The 16,854-nt window shown below is 46.9% G+C and overlaps 1 protein-coding gene across 1 annotated transcript in view; it reads right to left on the bottom strand.

Moving 5' to 3' along the window:
* Positions 1 to 16,854, bottom strand: part of GPAM (glycerol-3-phosphate acyltransferase, mitochondrial) — a 40,110-nt gene that overhangs the window by 19,169 nt on the left and 4,087 nt on the right. The window contains exons 3-8 of the mRNA XM_069979785.1: positions 9,360 to 9,482; positions 8,821 to 8,894; positions 2,881 to 2,994; positions 2,510 to 2,650; positions 1,390 to 1,489; positions 1,107 to 1,243 (exon numbers count right to left, since the gene is read on the bottom strand). Coding sequence (XP_069835886.1) covers positions 1,107 to 1,243; positions 1,390 to 1,489; positions 2,510 to 2,650; positions 2,881 to 2,994; positions 8,821 to 8,894; positions 9,360 to 9,482 — 689 coding nt within the window. The remainder of the gene's footprint in view (positions 1 to 1,106; positions 1,244 to 1,389; positions 1,490 to 2,509; positions 2,651 to 2,880; positions 2,995 to 8,820; positions 8,895 to 9,359; positions 9,483 to 16,854) is intronic.

Here is a 16,854-nt window from a genome sequence, read left to right as displayed (position 1 = left end):
TGACATCTACAGGGAACAGGTCCCAATAATGAGGGGGAATATAGGGCGACCACTGACATCTATAGGGGACAGATCCTGATAATGAGGACGAGTATAGGGCGATCACTGACATCTACAGGGAACAGGTCCCAATAATGAGGGAGAATATAGGGCGGTCACTGACATCTATAGGGGACAGATCCTGATGATAAGGGCGAGTATAGGGCGATCAGTGACATCTATAGGGGTCAGGTCCGATAATGAGGGGGGGGGGGGGTTAGAGTGACATCACTGACATCTACAGGGGACAGGTCCCAATAATAAGGGGGAGTATAGGGCGACCACTGACATCTATAGGGGGCAGGTTCTGATAATGAGGGTGAGTATAGGGCGATCACTGACATCTATAGGGGACAGGTCCTGATAATGAGGGCGAGTATAGGGCGATCACTGACATCTATTGGGGGCAGGTTCTGATAATGAGGGTGAGTATAGGGCGATCACTGACATCTACAGGGAACAGGTCCCAATAATGAGGGGGAGTATAGGGCGACCACTGACCCCTATAGGGGACAGGTCCTGATAATGAGGGCGAGTATAGGGCGATCACTGACATCTACAGGAGGCAGGTCTGATAATGAGGGTGAGTATAGGGCGATCACTGACATCTATAGGGGGCAGGTCTGATAATGAGGGTGAGTATAGGGCGATCACTGACATCTATAGGGGGCAGGTCTGATAATGAGGGTGAGTATAGGGCGATCACTGACATCTATAGGGGACAGGATTGGATAATGAGGGTGAGTATAGGGCGACCACTGACATCTATAGGGGGCAGGTCCTGATAATGAGGGTGAGTATAGGGCAATCACTGACATCTATAGGGGACAGGATTGGATAGTGAGGGTGAGTATAGGGCGATCACTGACATCTATAGGGGACAGGATTGGATAGTGAGGGTGAGTATAGGGCGATCACTGACATCTATAGGGGGCAGGTCTGATAATGAGGGTGAGTATAGGGCGATCACTGACATCTATAGGGGGCAGGTCTGATAATGAGGGTGAGTATAGGGTGATCACTGACATCCATAGGGGGCAGATTCTTTACCTATAACCGCTACTCACCTGAATATGGGGATGTTGAGGTTGTTGCCGGCAGCGATGTGCGGGGCTTTGATGTTATGGCAGAACAAGATGAAGGTGATCAGCAGGTAATCGATGTGAGACTTGTGAACGGGAAGGAAGACGAGAGGAGCCTTCATCTACAGGAAGAGGAGAAGCAGCGGGGTCAGTCACATGATCAGCGAGGCTGACACGGGATACATCACAGCTCATCATGTTTCTGTCACGGCCAATATGGCGACACACTGACAGGAGCGTCCGGATATATTGTTACATCTACAAATACCTCGCTGGCCGCCTTCTTCACCATCTCCATCTGACCCTTGTGAATCTGAATATTCCAGAAGAAGCCATTGAAGAGTTTCAGGAGAACCCAGCCAGTCAGTCTGTAGAAAGGAAGAAAAGAGGAGCATAACCATGTAAGACACCGACTGATCTGACCGCCACAACGTGTAAGGGGGGAGAGGAGGGGGATGAAGATGCAGCTTCTCATTCAGTGTCTCCAGCTGCACAGTCCTCTTTATGCCCTCCCTGCACTCATCTCTATGATCATAGAGAACTGTGTGACCATATAGTAACAGCTGCACAGTCCCCTCTATCCCCTCCCTGCACTCATCTCTATGATCATAGAGAACTGTGTGACCATATAGTAACAGCTGCACAGTCCCCTCTATCCCCTCCCTGCACTCATCTCTATGATCCTAGAGAGAACTGTGTGGTGATACAGTTACAGCTGCACAGTCCTCTCTATCCCCTCCCTGCACTCATCTCTATGATCCTAGAGAGAACTGTGTGGTGATACAGTTACAGCTGCACAGTCCTCTCTATCCCCTCCCTATCCCCTCTCTATCCCCTCTCATCTCTAATTGTAGAGAGAACTGTGTGGTCATACAGTTACAGCTGCACAGTCCTCTCTATCCCCTCCCTGCTCTCATCTCTAATTAGAGAGAGAACTGTGTGGTCATACAGTTACAGCTGCACAGTCCTCTCTAACTCTTCCCTGCACTCATCTCTATGATCATAAAGAACTGTGTGACCATATAGTAACAGCTGCACAGTCCCCTTCCCCTTATTATCCAAACCTCTATGATCATAGAGAGAACTGTGTGGTCATACAGTTACAGCTGCACAGTCCTCTCTATCTCTTCGGTACACTTATCTCTATGACCGCAAAGTTACATTATTAGAACAATACTGGCACCTGCAGAGATGAGAGTTGTTGGTGGGAAACCCCTTTAAACCTTCCAATGCCTGCTATGGTTATTAACATTAACTGATTGACTGCCGGAGACCAACATTACTGCTCCTACAATGCAATACAGCAGACGTTACACTGATAACAAAGGGCAGGCTAGAAGAGGCAGCGGAGGTGATAGGAGCATAGACCATAATGGGGTCAGGCTCACCGGATCATGGTTGGCGATATGCTGGCCACCATTTCCTGCAGACTTTTCTTGGCTTTTCTCTTCACCTTGTTGGTGGACTTTGGGTCTGCGGTTCCTGTCGGACTGTTCTCAGCCGCCACTTCTTCAATGGCTTTTAATACCCTATAAAAACATCAACCGAGAATGAAGAGAAGTGATGGGATATAAGGGAATGTATAGAAGACAAGGAATGTGGGGGTGCCCCATGGAGAATGACTGGAGTCCTGACCGAGCGGTGTGGGGCGCTCCATTCATTCTGGGGCACAATGTAGATGTTTTTCAGGATCAGCGTTCAGATCCCTACTGATCTGCTAGATACATATATATATATATAACAGCGCCCCCTTCCTGACCTGCTCTGGTTCAGCACCGTCTCCGCCATGTTCCTGCAGAACATGCTCTTGGTGACATCTCGCTCTTGGACAAACAGCACGTAACAGAGGCGGCGAGCCAGCCAGCCGCGGTGCCTGCGGGAGAGAACAGGGAGGAGTGAGGTCAGGACCCCAATCTATGTAAACAGCGAGCACCAAAACATGAGAGACACACGGAACGCCCCCCGGGGAGGAGTGAGGTCAGGACCCCAATCTATGTACACACCAAGCACCAAAACATGAGAGACACACGGAACGCCCCCCGGGGAGGAGTGAGGTCAGGACCCCAATCTATGTACACACCAAGCACCAAAACATTAGATACACACGGAACGCCCCCCGGGGAGCGCTCACCGACTGGCTGGAACACACCGGCCCTAAAGGGGCAGAATAAAAACACTCTGATGGCGCAATATGCAGAACAACTTAACGTACAAAGAGGGAAATTCCATTAATTTATTATCAAGTCTGGGAATTCTGGTAATCTGGGATACAAGATAAGTGACAATCACTGGAGGAGGAGAGTCACCACTGCAGCCAATCACTGGAGGAGGAGAGTCACCACTGCAGCCAATCACTGGATGAGGAGAGTCACCGCTACAGCCAATCACTGGAGGAGGAGAGTCCCCGCTGCAGCCAATCACTGGAGGAGGCGAGTCACCGCTGCAGCCAATCACTAGAGGAGGAGAGTCACCGCTGCAGCCAATCACTGGAGGAGGAGAGTCACCGCTGCAGCCAATCACTGGAGGAGGCGAGTCACCGCTGCAGCCAATCACTGGAGGAGGCGAGTCACCGCTGCAGCCAATCACTGAAGGAGGCGAATCACCCCTGCAGCCAATCACTGGAGGAAATATATCACCGCTGCAGCCAATCAATGGAGGAGGTGAGTCACCGCTGCAGCCAATCACTGGAGGTGAGTCACCGCTGCAGCCAATCACTGGAGGTAATATATCACCGCTGCAGCCAATCACTGGAGGTAATATATCACCGCTGCAGCCAATCACTCGAAGAGGAGAGTCACCGCTGCAGCCAATCACTGGAGGAGGAGAGTCACCGCTGCAGCCAATCACTGGAGGAGGAGAGTCACCGCTGCAGCCAATCACTGGAGGAGGCGAGTCACCGCTGCAGCCAATCACTAGAGGAGGAGAGTCACCGCTGCAGCCAATCACTGGAGGAGGAGAGTCACCACTGCAGCTAATCACTGGAGGAGGCGAGTCACCCCTGCAGCCAATCACTGGAGGAGGCGAGTCACCGCTGCAGCCAATCACTGAAGGAGGCGAATCACCCCTGCAGCCAATCACTGGAGGAAATATATCACCGATGCAGCCAATCAATGGAGGAGGTGAGTCACCGCTGCAGCCAATCACTGGAGGTGAGTCACCGCTGCAGCCAATCACTGGCGGTAATATATCACCGCTGCAGCCAATCACTGGAGGTAATATATCACCGCTGCAGCCAATCACTGGAGGAGGAGAGTCACCGCTGCAGCCAATCACTGGAGGAGGAGAGTCACCGCTGCAGCCAATCACTGGAGGAGGTGAGTCACCGCTGCAGCCAATCACTGGAGGAGGCGAGTCACCGCTGCAGCCAATCACTGGAGGAGGCGAGTCACCGCTGCAGCCAATCACTGGAGGAGGTGAGTCACCGCTGCAGCCAATCACTGGAGGAGGTGAGTCACCGCTGCAGCCAATCACTGGAGGAGGCAAGTCACTGGGTGGGCAGGCATTTCCTGTGTGTCAAGACAGAGCCAGGAAGTCGAGGCCTGGTGGCAGTGCCACAGATCAGGCAGGCAAGTAATATTGTGCAGTTTATTTTTAAAACTCCAAGAATATCTTTAAATTTTAATTTATTAAATTTAAGTTTTAGAGAAATCACTGGGGAAAAAAATGGCTAAACTGCTTGTCGTATTCTCACTAACTGTGAAGTCATGTCCATGCAGACACAGCAGGGAATCACATGACTATGTCACATGACTGCTCAGAGAGAATGCTACATGATTGGCAATAGGACCAGATTCAGGAAGGAAAAGGATCAGCACAATGGGGATCAGCAGGGAAATCCTTTATTATAAGTAAGGCTAGGTTCACACTGCAATTTCGCTGTTTAAGGGTGGGTTCATACTGAGGAATTCTCGCAGATAATGTCCGCGGAATTCCGCTGTCTGTCCGCGCGCACGGCCACGCGCCTTTCCGCCAGCTCCACAGACACCATTCTATGGGCCGCCGTATTCCGCTAACCGCCGAAAGAATGAACCCACCCCTATAAGGGAAAAAAGATGCAAAAAATGGCTGCTGTTGTGTGCCATACTGCAGGATCCGTTTTTCACTGGCTTACAATATTTTAAAAAATAAAAAATGCAGATATAAATGGAACCTTTTTTTCCTTTTTTAAAAAAAAAAAAATACACAGACAGGGATTTGTGGACATTAACATTGAATCTACTGACGTGACACAGTGAAACGGGCGCAATTGAAAGAACAAACAGAGAGGTGAGGATTTATATGAGGAGTCGGAGTCCCTCCCTGTCCTCCTGTATTCTCAGCCTCCTCCGCTCCCATGTTTGATATTCTCATGCAATACCAGTGTAATAGGTCAGGTCTGCCGAGTGTAAATGAGTAACCAGGCGGTGATCACCAGTCTTCGCCTCACACACCTGATACAGAGAGAGAGAGAGAGAGAGAGAGGACCAGTCATACAGAGAGAGAGAGAGGACCAGTAATACAGAGAGAGAGAGAGAGAGAGAGAGAGAGGGGACCAGTCATACAGAGAGAGAGAGGACCAGTAATACAGAGAGAGAGAGAGAGAGATAGAGAGAGAGAGCGGACCAGTCATACAGAGAGGGAGAGGACCAGTCATACAGAGAGAGAGAGGACCAGTAATACAGAGAGAGAGAGAGAGAGGACCAGTAATACAGAGAAAGTGAGAGAGAGAGAGAGAGAGAGAGAGGACCAGTCATACACAGAGAGAGAGAGAGAGAGAGAGGACCAGTAATACAGAGAAAGTGAGAGAGAGAGAGAGAGAGAGAGAGAGAGGACCAGTGAGAGAGAGAGAGAGAGAGAGAGAGGACCAGTGAGAGAGAGAGAGAGAGAGAGAGGGGGGACCAGTAATACAGAGAGAGAGAGAGAGAGAGAGAGAGGACCAGTAATACACAGAGAGAGAGAGAGAGAGGACCAGTAATACAGAGAGCGAGAGAGAGAGGGGACCAGTAATACAGAGAGAGAGAGAGAGAGAGAGAGAGAGAGAGAGAGAGAGAGGACCAGTAATACACAGAGAGAGAGAGAGAGAGGGGGCCAGTAATACAGAGAGAGAGAGAGAGAGAGAGAGAGAGAGAGAGGACCAGTAATACAGAGAGCGAGAGAGAGGGGACCAGTAATACAGAGAGAGAGAGAGAGAGAGAGAGAGAGAGAGAGAGGACCAGTAATACAGAGAGAGAGAGAGAGAGAGAGAGAGAGAGAGAGGACCAGTAATACAGAGAGCGAGAGAGAGGGGACCAGTAATACAGAGAGAGAGAGAGAGAGAGAGAGAGAGAGAGAGAGGACCAGTAATACAGAGAGAGAGAGAGAGAGAGAGAGAGAGAGGACCAGTAATACAGAGAGAGAGAGAGAGAGAGAGAGAGAGAGGACCAGTAATACAGAGAGAGAGAGAGAGAGAGAGAGAGAGAGAGGGGGGACCAGTCATACAGAGAGAGAGAGGACCAGTCATACAGAGAGAGAGAGAGAGAGAGAGAGAGAGAGAGAGGGGACCAGTAATACAGAGAGAGAGAGAGAGAGAGGACCAGTAATACAGAGAGAGAGAGAGGACCAGTAATACAGAGAGAGAGAGGACCAGTAATACAGAGAGAGATAGAGAGAGAGAGAGAGAGAGGACCAGTAATACAGAGAAAGTGAGAGAGAGAGAGAGGACCAGTGAGAGAGAGAGAGAGAGAGGGGACAAGTAATACAGAGAGAGAGAGAGAGAGAGAGAGAGAGAGAGAGAGAGAGGACCAGTGAGAGAGAGAGAGAGAGAGAGAGAGAGAGAGGGGACCAGTAATACACAGAGAGAGAGGACCAGTAATACAGAGAGAGAGAGAGGACCAGTAATACAGAGAGCGAGAGAGAGAGGGGACCAGTAATACAGAGAGAGAGAGAGAGAGGGGGGACCAGTAATACACAGAGAGAGAGAGAGAGGACCAGTAATACAGAGAGAGAGAGAGAGGACCAGTAATACAGAGAGAGAGAGAGGACCAGTAATACAGAGAGCGAGAGAGAGAGAGGACCAGTAATACAGAGAGAGAGAGAGAGAGAAAGAGAGGACCAGTAATACAGAGAGCGAGAGAGAGAGGGGACCAGTAATACAGGGAGAGAGAGAGAGAGAGAGAGAGAGGACCAGTAATACAGAGAGCGAGAGAGAGAGAGAGAGAGAGGACCAGTAATAGAGAGCGAGAGAGAGAGAGAGGACCAGTAATACAGAGAGAGAGAGAGAGAGAGAGAGAGAGGACCAGTAATACAGAGAGCGAGAGAGAGAGAGAGAGGACCAGTAATACAGAGAGCGAGAGAGAGAGGGGACCAGTAATACAGAGAGAGAGAGAGAGAGAGAGAGAGAGAGGACCAGTAATACAGAGAGAGAGAGAGAGAGAGGACCAGTAATACAGAGAGAGAGAGAGAGAGAGAGAGAGAGAGAGAGAGAGAGAGGACCAGTAATAAAGAGAGAAAGTGTGTGTGAGAGAGAGAGAGAGAGGACCAGTAATACAAAGAGAGAGAACCAGTAATATATATAGAGAGAGGGGACCAGATCTTTCTGTTAGACATTTGCCTTTATCATAGCAGCCCACATAATACCATCATATCGTGCCAAGATACTACCGCTATATACACCATATAATACCATCATATCGTGCCAAGATACTACTACCGCTATATACAGCCAACATAATACCATCATATCGTGCCAAGATACTACTACCGCTATATACACCATATAATACCATCATATCGTGCCAAGATACTACTACCGCTATATAAAGCCCACATAATACCATCATATCGTGCCAAGATACTACTACTGCTATATACAGCCCACATAATACCATCATATCGTGCCAAGATACTACTACTGCTATATACAGCCCACATAATACCATCATATCGTGCCAAGATACTACTACTGCTATATACAGGCCACATAATACCATCCTATCGTGCCAAGATACTACCGCTATATACAGGCCACATAATATCATCATATCGTGCCAAGATACTACCGCTATATACAGCCCACATAATACCATCATATTATGCCAAGATACTACTACTGCTATATACAGGCCACATAATACCATCATATCGTGCCAAGATACTACCGCTATATACAGCCCACATAATACCATCATATCGTGCCAAGATACTACTACCGCTATATACAGCCCACATAATACCATCATATCGTGCCAAGATACTACCGATATACACCCTTGAATGGAAATACTTTCATTGTGTAAAGGCAACAGTTAAAAAGCAGCCAGGACAGGTGGCAGAGCTGATGGGTCGTGTCAGTGTATCAGTCAGGTCCACAATCTTTCTAATGTCGGCTCCAGATAAGGGAACAATACATTATAAATTATTAACCCCGTGAAGGATTACACAATAGCGCGTTACTATTTATAGATAACGTCACCGTCTATACACTCACTACCGGACAGTCACGGCCGGCGCTGAAACTTATCAACCAGGGAAATATAAAGAAACATATACACAGGGAAGAAAATGTATAGAAATCCTGTTTACGGTGCTTTTACAGTGCAGATTTAATGCGGTGTTCATTCATTTAGTCAAATCCGCTGCGGATCTGTTGCAGGTGCAGTAGGTGTGAAGGCACCCTTAAAAAAAATCTCAAAAATCAGGGTGAAAAGTAGAAGAGCAGTGACAGTCATGTGACGGAACGTACCGTGTGTGCGTCTCATTGATGTAGATAACATTGCGGAGACCCAATGACGGGATACTGGGATTGTAAAACTTATCCTGTAATAAAATTACACAAGATTTATATGAGATCACGAAAACCATGTAATCTACTCCATTACCACCATCCTTTACTGATCCTGAGTTACATCCTGTATTATACTCCAGAGCTGCACTCACTATTCTGCTGGTGGGGTCACTGTGTACATACATTACTGATCCTGTACTGATCCTGAGTTACATCCTGTATTATACTCCAGAGCTGCACTCACTATTCTGCTGGTGGGGTTACTGTGTACATACATTACATTACTGATCCTGAGTTACATCCTGTATTATACTCCAGAGCTGCACTCACTATTCTGCTGGTGGGGTCACTGTGTACATACATTACATTACTGATCCTGAGTTACATCCTGTATTATACTCCAGAGCTGCACTCACTATTCTGCTGGTGGGGTCACTGTGTACATACATTACATATCCCCGGTATTACCCCAGCTCTCCTCCGGCACCATCTCTTACCCGGCTCTGGGGGGTGCACACATAGCAGCACCGGCCCACGAACGGCCTCTTGCGGCTCAGCAGAGTCTCTTTCCACTTCAGAGTAGCAGAGGTGAAGGCGGCCGGGCTGGAGAAGCGCTCGCCCTGGGGGAGGAGAGATGTAGAAGTATATACTCTATTATATAACAGTATATATATATATATATATATATATATATATATAACAGTATGTAAATATATATATATATATATATATATATGATACAACCTATATTACATCCTGTTACACTGTAATATACAACATATAATCTGCTCCCAGCTGTTACATTAGAGGGGAGGGAGACCCCCTCTATAGTGACTGGTCGGGGTCCCACTTATCTATAGGAAGTCGGAATACCCCCTTTAGGTTTATAAAGTGATCAGGGAATTCTTGCTACTTGGAAACATAAGGGATCGGCACAATCACAAGCGGTTTCCCGCCGTCCTCCGCATCCCAAGCCAAATGCCTTCCTGGCAGCCAGAAGTATAACTCACCGCCTAGTCACTGACAGGAAACACCGTCCTGTCTGTAGACTGGGATCAGTCCCAGTAATGGAGTATCAATCCCCCGCTTCCCACAGGAGCACAGAGGACTGTCAGCACATCCAGAGGGGGACGCCTTATTGGTGAACTGTATGGCAGTATTACTTGAGAACAGTATGGCGATATTACCTGGGCATAGTATGAGCCATTCTTCTAGCTCTGTATGGCAGTATTATTGTGGTTCAGTATGGATTATTCCTTTACTATAGAAGCTTTTACACTAGCACTGCATGGCGGTTGTATTTGGGCACTGTATAGAAGCATTACTGTAGCTTAGCATGTCAGTATTACTTGGGCACAGTAAGAGCTATTATTGAACTGTATGGAATTCCTACGTGGGCACTGTATGGCAGCATTATTGTGCCTTAGTATGCCGATATTTCTTTATAATAAGAGCTATCACATTAGCACTGCCTTGAAATAGTATTTGGGCACCGACACCACTTTTGCAGAGACATTATTTATTTTGGCACCGTATAGCAGTATAAATGTGGCTTAGTATGGATATATAATGTGGGCACTATATAGCAGTGGACGTAGAATGTGGGCACTATTTGGGTGTAATATATAATATAGTACTAGCACTGCATGGCTGTACTATTTGGGTATAATATATAATATAGTACTAGCACTGCATGGCTGTATTATTTGGGTATAATATATAATATAGTACTAGCACTGCATGGCTGTATTATTTGGGTATAGTATATAATATAGTACTAGCACTGCATGGCTGTACTATTTGGGTATAATATATAATATAGTACTAGCACTGCATGGCTGTATTATTTGGGTGTAATATATAATATAGTACTAGCTCTGCATGGCTGTATTATTTGGGTGTAATATATAATATAGTACTAGCACTGCATGGCTGTACTATTTGGGTATAATATATAATATAGTACTAGCACTGCATGGCTGTATTATTTGGGTATAATATATAATATAGTACTAGCACTGCATGGCTGTATTATTTGGGTGTAATATATAATATAGTACTAGCACGGCATGGCTGTATTATTTGGTATTTGTACTGTGGCTTGGTATGGAGGTATTATCTGAGCACTATATGAGCTATTACACTAGCAATGTGTGGCAGGAGGGTTACAGCTACTTATGGCGGTATTACGTGGCCGTGGCTGCAGTCCAGGTGTTGTTGATTCCATGAGCTGACCCCAATCCCGAAATCCGGGTTGCTAGGTGTTATTGTTTTATATGGGACACGGCACATCGGCATGTAAGAGGATTGTCTCCAATAAAATACAATTAACGTGCTTTCATATCTCCAGTTACAGAAGAATCTTAATTGGACTTTACTATTAAAGAGGCGGAAACCATAAATTATAGCACGGTGGAGGATTATAACCGGAGCGACCGAGGTCAGTCATATCTATACTGCTGGAGATAGGTGGGGGTAGGGAGGCTAGTGCACTACCTGACACACCACTATACTGCTGGAGATAGGTGGGGGTAGGGAGGTCAGTGCACTACCTGACACACCACTATAATGCTGGAGATAGGTGGTGGTAGGGAGGTCAGTGCACTACCTGACACACCACTATAATGCTGGAGATAGGTGGTGGTAGGGAGGTCAGTGCACTACCTGACACACCACTATAATGCTGGAAATAGGTGTGGGGGGGGGGGGGTTAGTGCACTACCTGACACACCACTGACGCTCCCCTGCCTGGAATGGCTTATAACAGAGAACAATAGACAGTGCGTAGGTGTGTGTGTGTGTGTGTGTGTGTGTGTGGATAGATAGATAGATAGATAGATAGATAGATAGATAGATAGATAGATAGATAGATACATAGATAGAGACAGGAGAAAGCCGCACATCCAAAGTTGCATGAGGCGGGTGCTATACGGAGTCAGTCCCCTGGCTTGGGGATCCCCACACATATATCCAGATATTCCTCAGCACGCCAGCATAGGTGGTAAAAAACGTGATTTATTCCATAAAGTACAAAAGATACAAAAGATGCCTCTTTTGTATCTTTTGTACTTTATGGAATAAATCACGTTTTTTACCACCTACGCTGGCGTGCTGAGGAATATCTGGATAGATAGATAGATAGATAGATAGATAGATAGGAGATAGATGATAGATAGATAGATAGGAGATAGATGATAGATAGATGATAGATAGATAGATAGATAGATAGATAGATAGATAGATAGATAGATAGATAGATATTTTTATATAAATGTTGAAAATTTGTGAAGCAACCAAATGGAGTATAAGACACCGCAGATCCACGAGGTCCCGGCCGGGTTACTCAGTATAAACTGTAGATTTGGATTTTATTTGCCATGAAGTGAGGCACATGACATATAAACCTATAAAGTGCTATATTCTCACTGCATAATACAAGAGTGATTACAGGGGTCTGATGGTCGGGGGTCTGACTGCTGCAGCTCATCTCCTGTGTGCCCCCACTGACATGGAGCATGCATGATTGATGACCGTTTTATAAAGTCAGGGTACACAGGACCCCCAGGTCTCAGGATCGCTAGGGGGTCCCTGAAACATATTCGTAAGTGAGACTGAACTGAACTGAGCTGAACTACAACTCTCATCATGCCATAACAGTCATATTCATAGTCTGGAAACAACCAGGGCTGTGGAGTTTGTAAGCCGCAGCTCCGTCTCCAACTCAGACTCCTGAATTTTATCAGGACCGACTCAGACTCTCGACTCGGCCTCCTGCTCCTTCATAAATGACCGGTCATATACCAGGGGAGTTATCTATCACACTGGCTCAGCAGCTTCTCCCTAATGTCCTACATGATCCTGGGGCGACTTCTGAGGGATTATATACTGTATATACAGCAGCTTCTCCTGTGTGTGCAGTGGATGCAGCCAGTCTCCAGCCTCCATGTCCTGAACTACTCACAACTAGACTAGATGGAGCAGGTGATCTTTTCCTGCTGACAGTCTTCTATGTTTCTAACTAAATATTCACCAGACACACAGAAACACTGCCAGATAGCTGTAATATAGAGGTCAGCCATAGTGATATACAGGGGGTCACACATAGTGATATAGAGGGGGGTCACACATAGTGATATAGAGAGGGGTCACACATAGTGATATAGAGGGGGGTCACACATAGTGATATAGAGAGGGGTCACACAGTGATATCGAGAGGGGTCACACATAGTGATATAGAGAGGGGTCACACATAGTGATATAGAGAGGGGTCACACATAGTGATATAGAGAGGGGTCACACATAGTGATATAGAGAGGGGTCACACATACTAATATAGAGAGGGGTCACACAGTGATATAGAGAGGGGTCACACATAGTGATATAGAGAGGGGTCACACAGTGATATAGAGAGGGGTCACACAGTGATATAGAGAGGGGTCACACAGTGATATAGAGAGGGGTCACACATAGTGATATAGAGAGGGGTCACACATAGTGATATAGAGAGGGGTCACACATAGTGATATAGAGAGGGGTCACACATAGTGATATAGAGAGGGGTCACACATAGTGATATAGAGAGGGGTCACACACACACAGAGCCTGCTGCAGCCATAGCATACACCTCACACACACACACACACACACACACACACACACACACACAGCCGGCTGCGGCCATAGCACACATACACACAGCCTGCTGCAGCCATAGTGTGCACACACACATACACAGCATGCTGCAGCCATAGCACACACACACAGCTTGCTGCAGCCATAGCGCACACCTCACACACAGCCTGCTGCGGCCATAGCACACACCTCACACACAGCCTGCTGCGGCCATAGCACACACCTCACACACAGCCTGCTGCAGCCATAGTGTGCACACACACAGCCTGCTGAAGCCATAGCACACACACAGCATGCTGCAGCCATAGCACACACACAGCATGCTGCAGCCATAGCACACACACAGCATGCTGCAGCCATAGCACACACACACACACAGCTTGCTGCAGCCATAGCACACACACAGCATGCTGCAGCCATAGCACACACACACACACACAGCTTGCTGCAGCCATAGCACACACACACACAGCTTGCTGCAGCCACAGCGCACACCTCACACACAGCCTGCTGCGGCCATAGCACACACACATACACAGCCTACTGCAGCCATAGCAAGCACACACACACACACACACACACACCGTGATATAGAGGTCACACAGTGATATAGAAGGTCACTGTGGGGGCACACACACACACACACGCACACACACACACACACACACTGGACTCTTCCAGCTCAGAAACAAATTGCCAAATAGTGACGGACAACTTTTCCATGACCACCCCTATGTAATAAGGCCAGTGTCCTATTACTGATATATTCCCCGACCACCCTTATGTAATAGGCCCAGTGTCCTATTACTGATATATTCCCTGACCCCCCTTATGTAATAGGCCCAGTGTCCTATTACTGATATATTCCCCGACCACCCTTATGTAATAGGCCCAGTGTCCTATTACTGATATATTCCCCGACCACCCTTATGTAATAGGCCCAGTGTCCTATTACTGATATACTCCCCGACCACCCTTATGTAATAGGCCCAGTGTCCTATTACTGATATATTTCCCGACCACCCTTACCTAATAGGGCCAGTGTCCTATTACTGATATTCTCCCCGACCACCCTTATGTAATTGTGTCCTATTAGAATGTTGCTCATAATATATATTCATGAGCAAAACTTGTAAAATTTATATCAAAATTAAATGCTACATTTTTTTAAGATTTTTTTTAAAGCTGGAGTCGGTACATTTTTTTTCCGACTCCAGCCAAAACTAGCTCCGACTTCACGACTCCGACTCCACAGCCCTGGAAACAACGTCCTATAATGTCATTCTATAATATCGTGAATCCATCAGGGTCTTGTACACATATCCAAACATTGGGTTTCCAAAAGCAGCGACCAGGATGAATCTGCAGGACCGACCCAACCCGAGATCCCAGGAAGAAAAGGGTCGGCAACAAAGCAACCTCCTCTGTATCAGGGAGCCAGCAAGTATGATGGGGATTCTGGATTACAATATCCGACCACAACTCGGTGTGACTACTCCCTAGGGATACACTGTAGATTTGGGGTATGTTCACACACAGGGACAATGCACTGTATATTGTCTTAAACTGATTTGCAGCAAATCCACAACAAATCTGTATATGTGAACACAGTGTAACACAATTACAGGTTAAGGTTCCAGAGGTGGCAGCTGCACGGAGCCCTGTAACCCCACAGCCAAGCTTCAGGGGTCACTGATAGCAAATCTCTGAGCCGCTGTGTCTGAGCACAGAGTACAAGATACTGCAACAGCACATGGATGAAGATACAACATGTAACAAGATCAGTGCAAACAGAGACCCTTATGTATCTGCACATCATATACACATTATATATATATATATATATATATATATATATATATATATATAATGTACACACACACACAAGCAAAGAGAACAGCTCCATGATCTATAACCAATCCTGCAGACCACCGCTTCCTCGTGTCCTGGTCACTACATACTGGTCCAGAGAAGTAATCACAAGTATGGATATAGTAAGTATCCGGGGTGGCCGTCCATTGCATTGTGCCCTGTGTGCTTCTTTCTGGTGATTCTCCCAATGGTGGATGATACAGAGTGTACAAACACTACATATAGCCAACGAATGCCACGCTGGGCAAATAGCAACTCCATACAACCGCCTAACCAGCAATGCAGCTTATATACATGTCTATGTCTACAATTATTACTAGACAATTAAAGGGTTCCTGTTAGACATGGCAGTAGTTTTGGAGGTCTAGGTGTTCAGATAACCCCCCACCCCACCACCACCACCTATTGTGTACAGTACAGCACTTCACTCTGCTGGCTTTCCTTTTCTCTCATTACCAAAGCAGCAAGTTTCCTCTCGTTTTATCCAGCAAGAAGCGGGGTCCAACCACCAAGACCACCCGGACTCTGACCAATGCAAACTTGTGACGTGACTGTGTGGGAAGTTCTTGTAAGTGACAGGAAGGTTTATGATGGAAGCAAAACTCAGGTGAAGTAACATTAGTGGTGACCATCCAGCTACTATAGATGAAGGAGCATTAGTGGTGGCCATCCAGCTACTATAGATGAAGGAACATTAGTGGTGACCATCCAGCTACTATAGATGAAGGAACATTAGTGGTGACCATCCAGCTACTATAGATGAAGGAACATTAGTGGTGACCATCCAGCTACTATAGATGAAGGAACATCAGTGGTGACCATCCAGCTACTACAGATGAAGACCCCTAAAGTCCCACAACCCAAATCTGATTCATAGCATTCCACTAATTTCTAGGAAGCCAAAGATCTGCTCTGAGAAACTTCCTCAGATGAGACAGGACATGGCAGCGTGCTGTGTATGGGGCCCCGCAGACTGGTCATGTGACCCCTGTCTACCCCCCCCCCCCCCCAATAATATGTACAATGGCATCAGGATGGGTGCATGGAGCAATGGCAGAATGTCTGATGGATCATGTGATAGGCAATGTTCTGCTGGAGACCTTGTGTTCTTGCATCATGTGGAGGTCACTGTAACACCGACCACCTGCCTAACCACACCAACCCCCCCCCCCCCCCCCCCCCCCCCCCATGGTCAGCAGGATAATGCTCTGGGGGGTGCAGCGCAGGCAGGAATAAGCAAATGTGCCAGTTGATCGACAAATATTTTATCAAGCCCAACACCCTATCTTTCTTTCTGATAGTGGTAAAGGGGTGAGGAGGGAGGGGTAGCATCAGTATATAAGCTGCACTGGACTCTTCTCTACACACTGTAATATGGGGATACTATTAATCACACACAATATTTACATGTTACATAGATAACACAAAAAAAATACAGCGCAACCCCCACCAGCAATCAGAAAACACCCGTCATCAACCTGAGACAAT

This window comes from Dendropsophus ebraccatus, chromosome 8 (assembly GCF_027789765.1).
Source record: "Dendropsophus ebraccatus isolate aDenEbr1 chromosome 8, aDenEbr1.pat, whole genome shotgun sequence".
Taxonomy (NCBI): Eukaryota; Metazoa; Chordata; class Amphibia; order Anura; family Hylidae; genus Dendropsophus; species Dendropsophus ebraccatus.
This window is presented reverse-complemented; position numbering and strand designations above follow the sequence as displayed.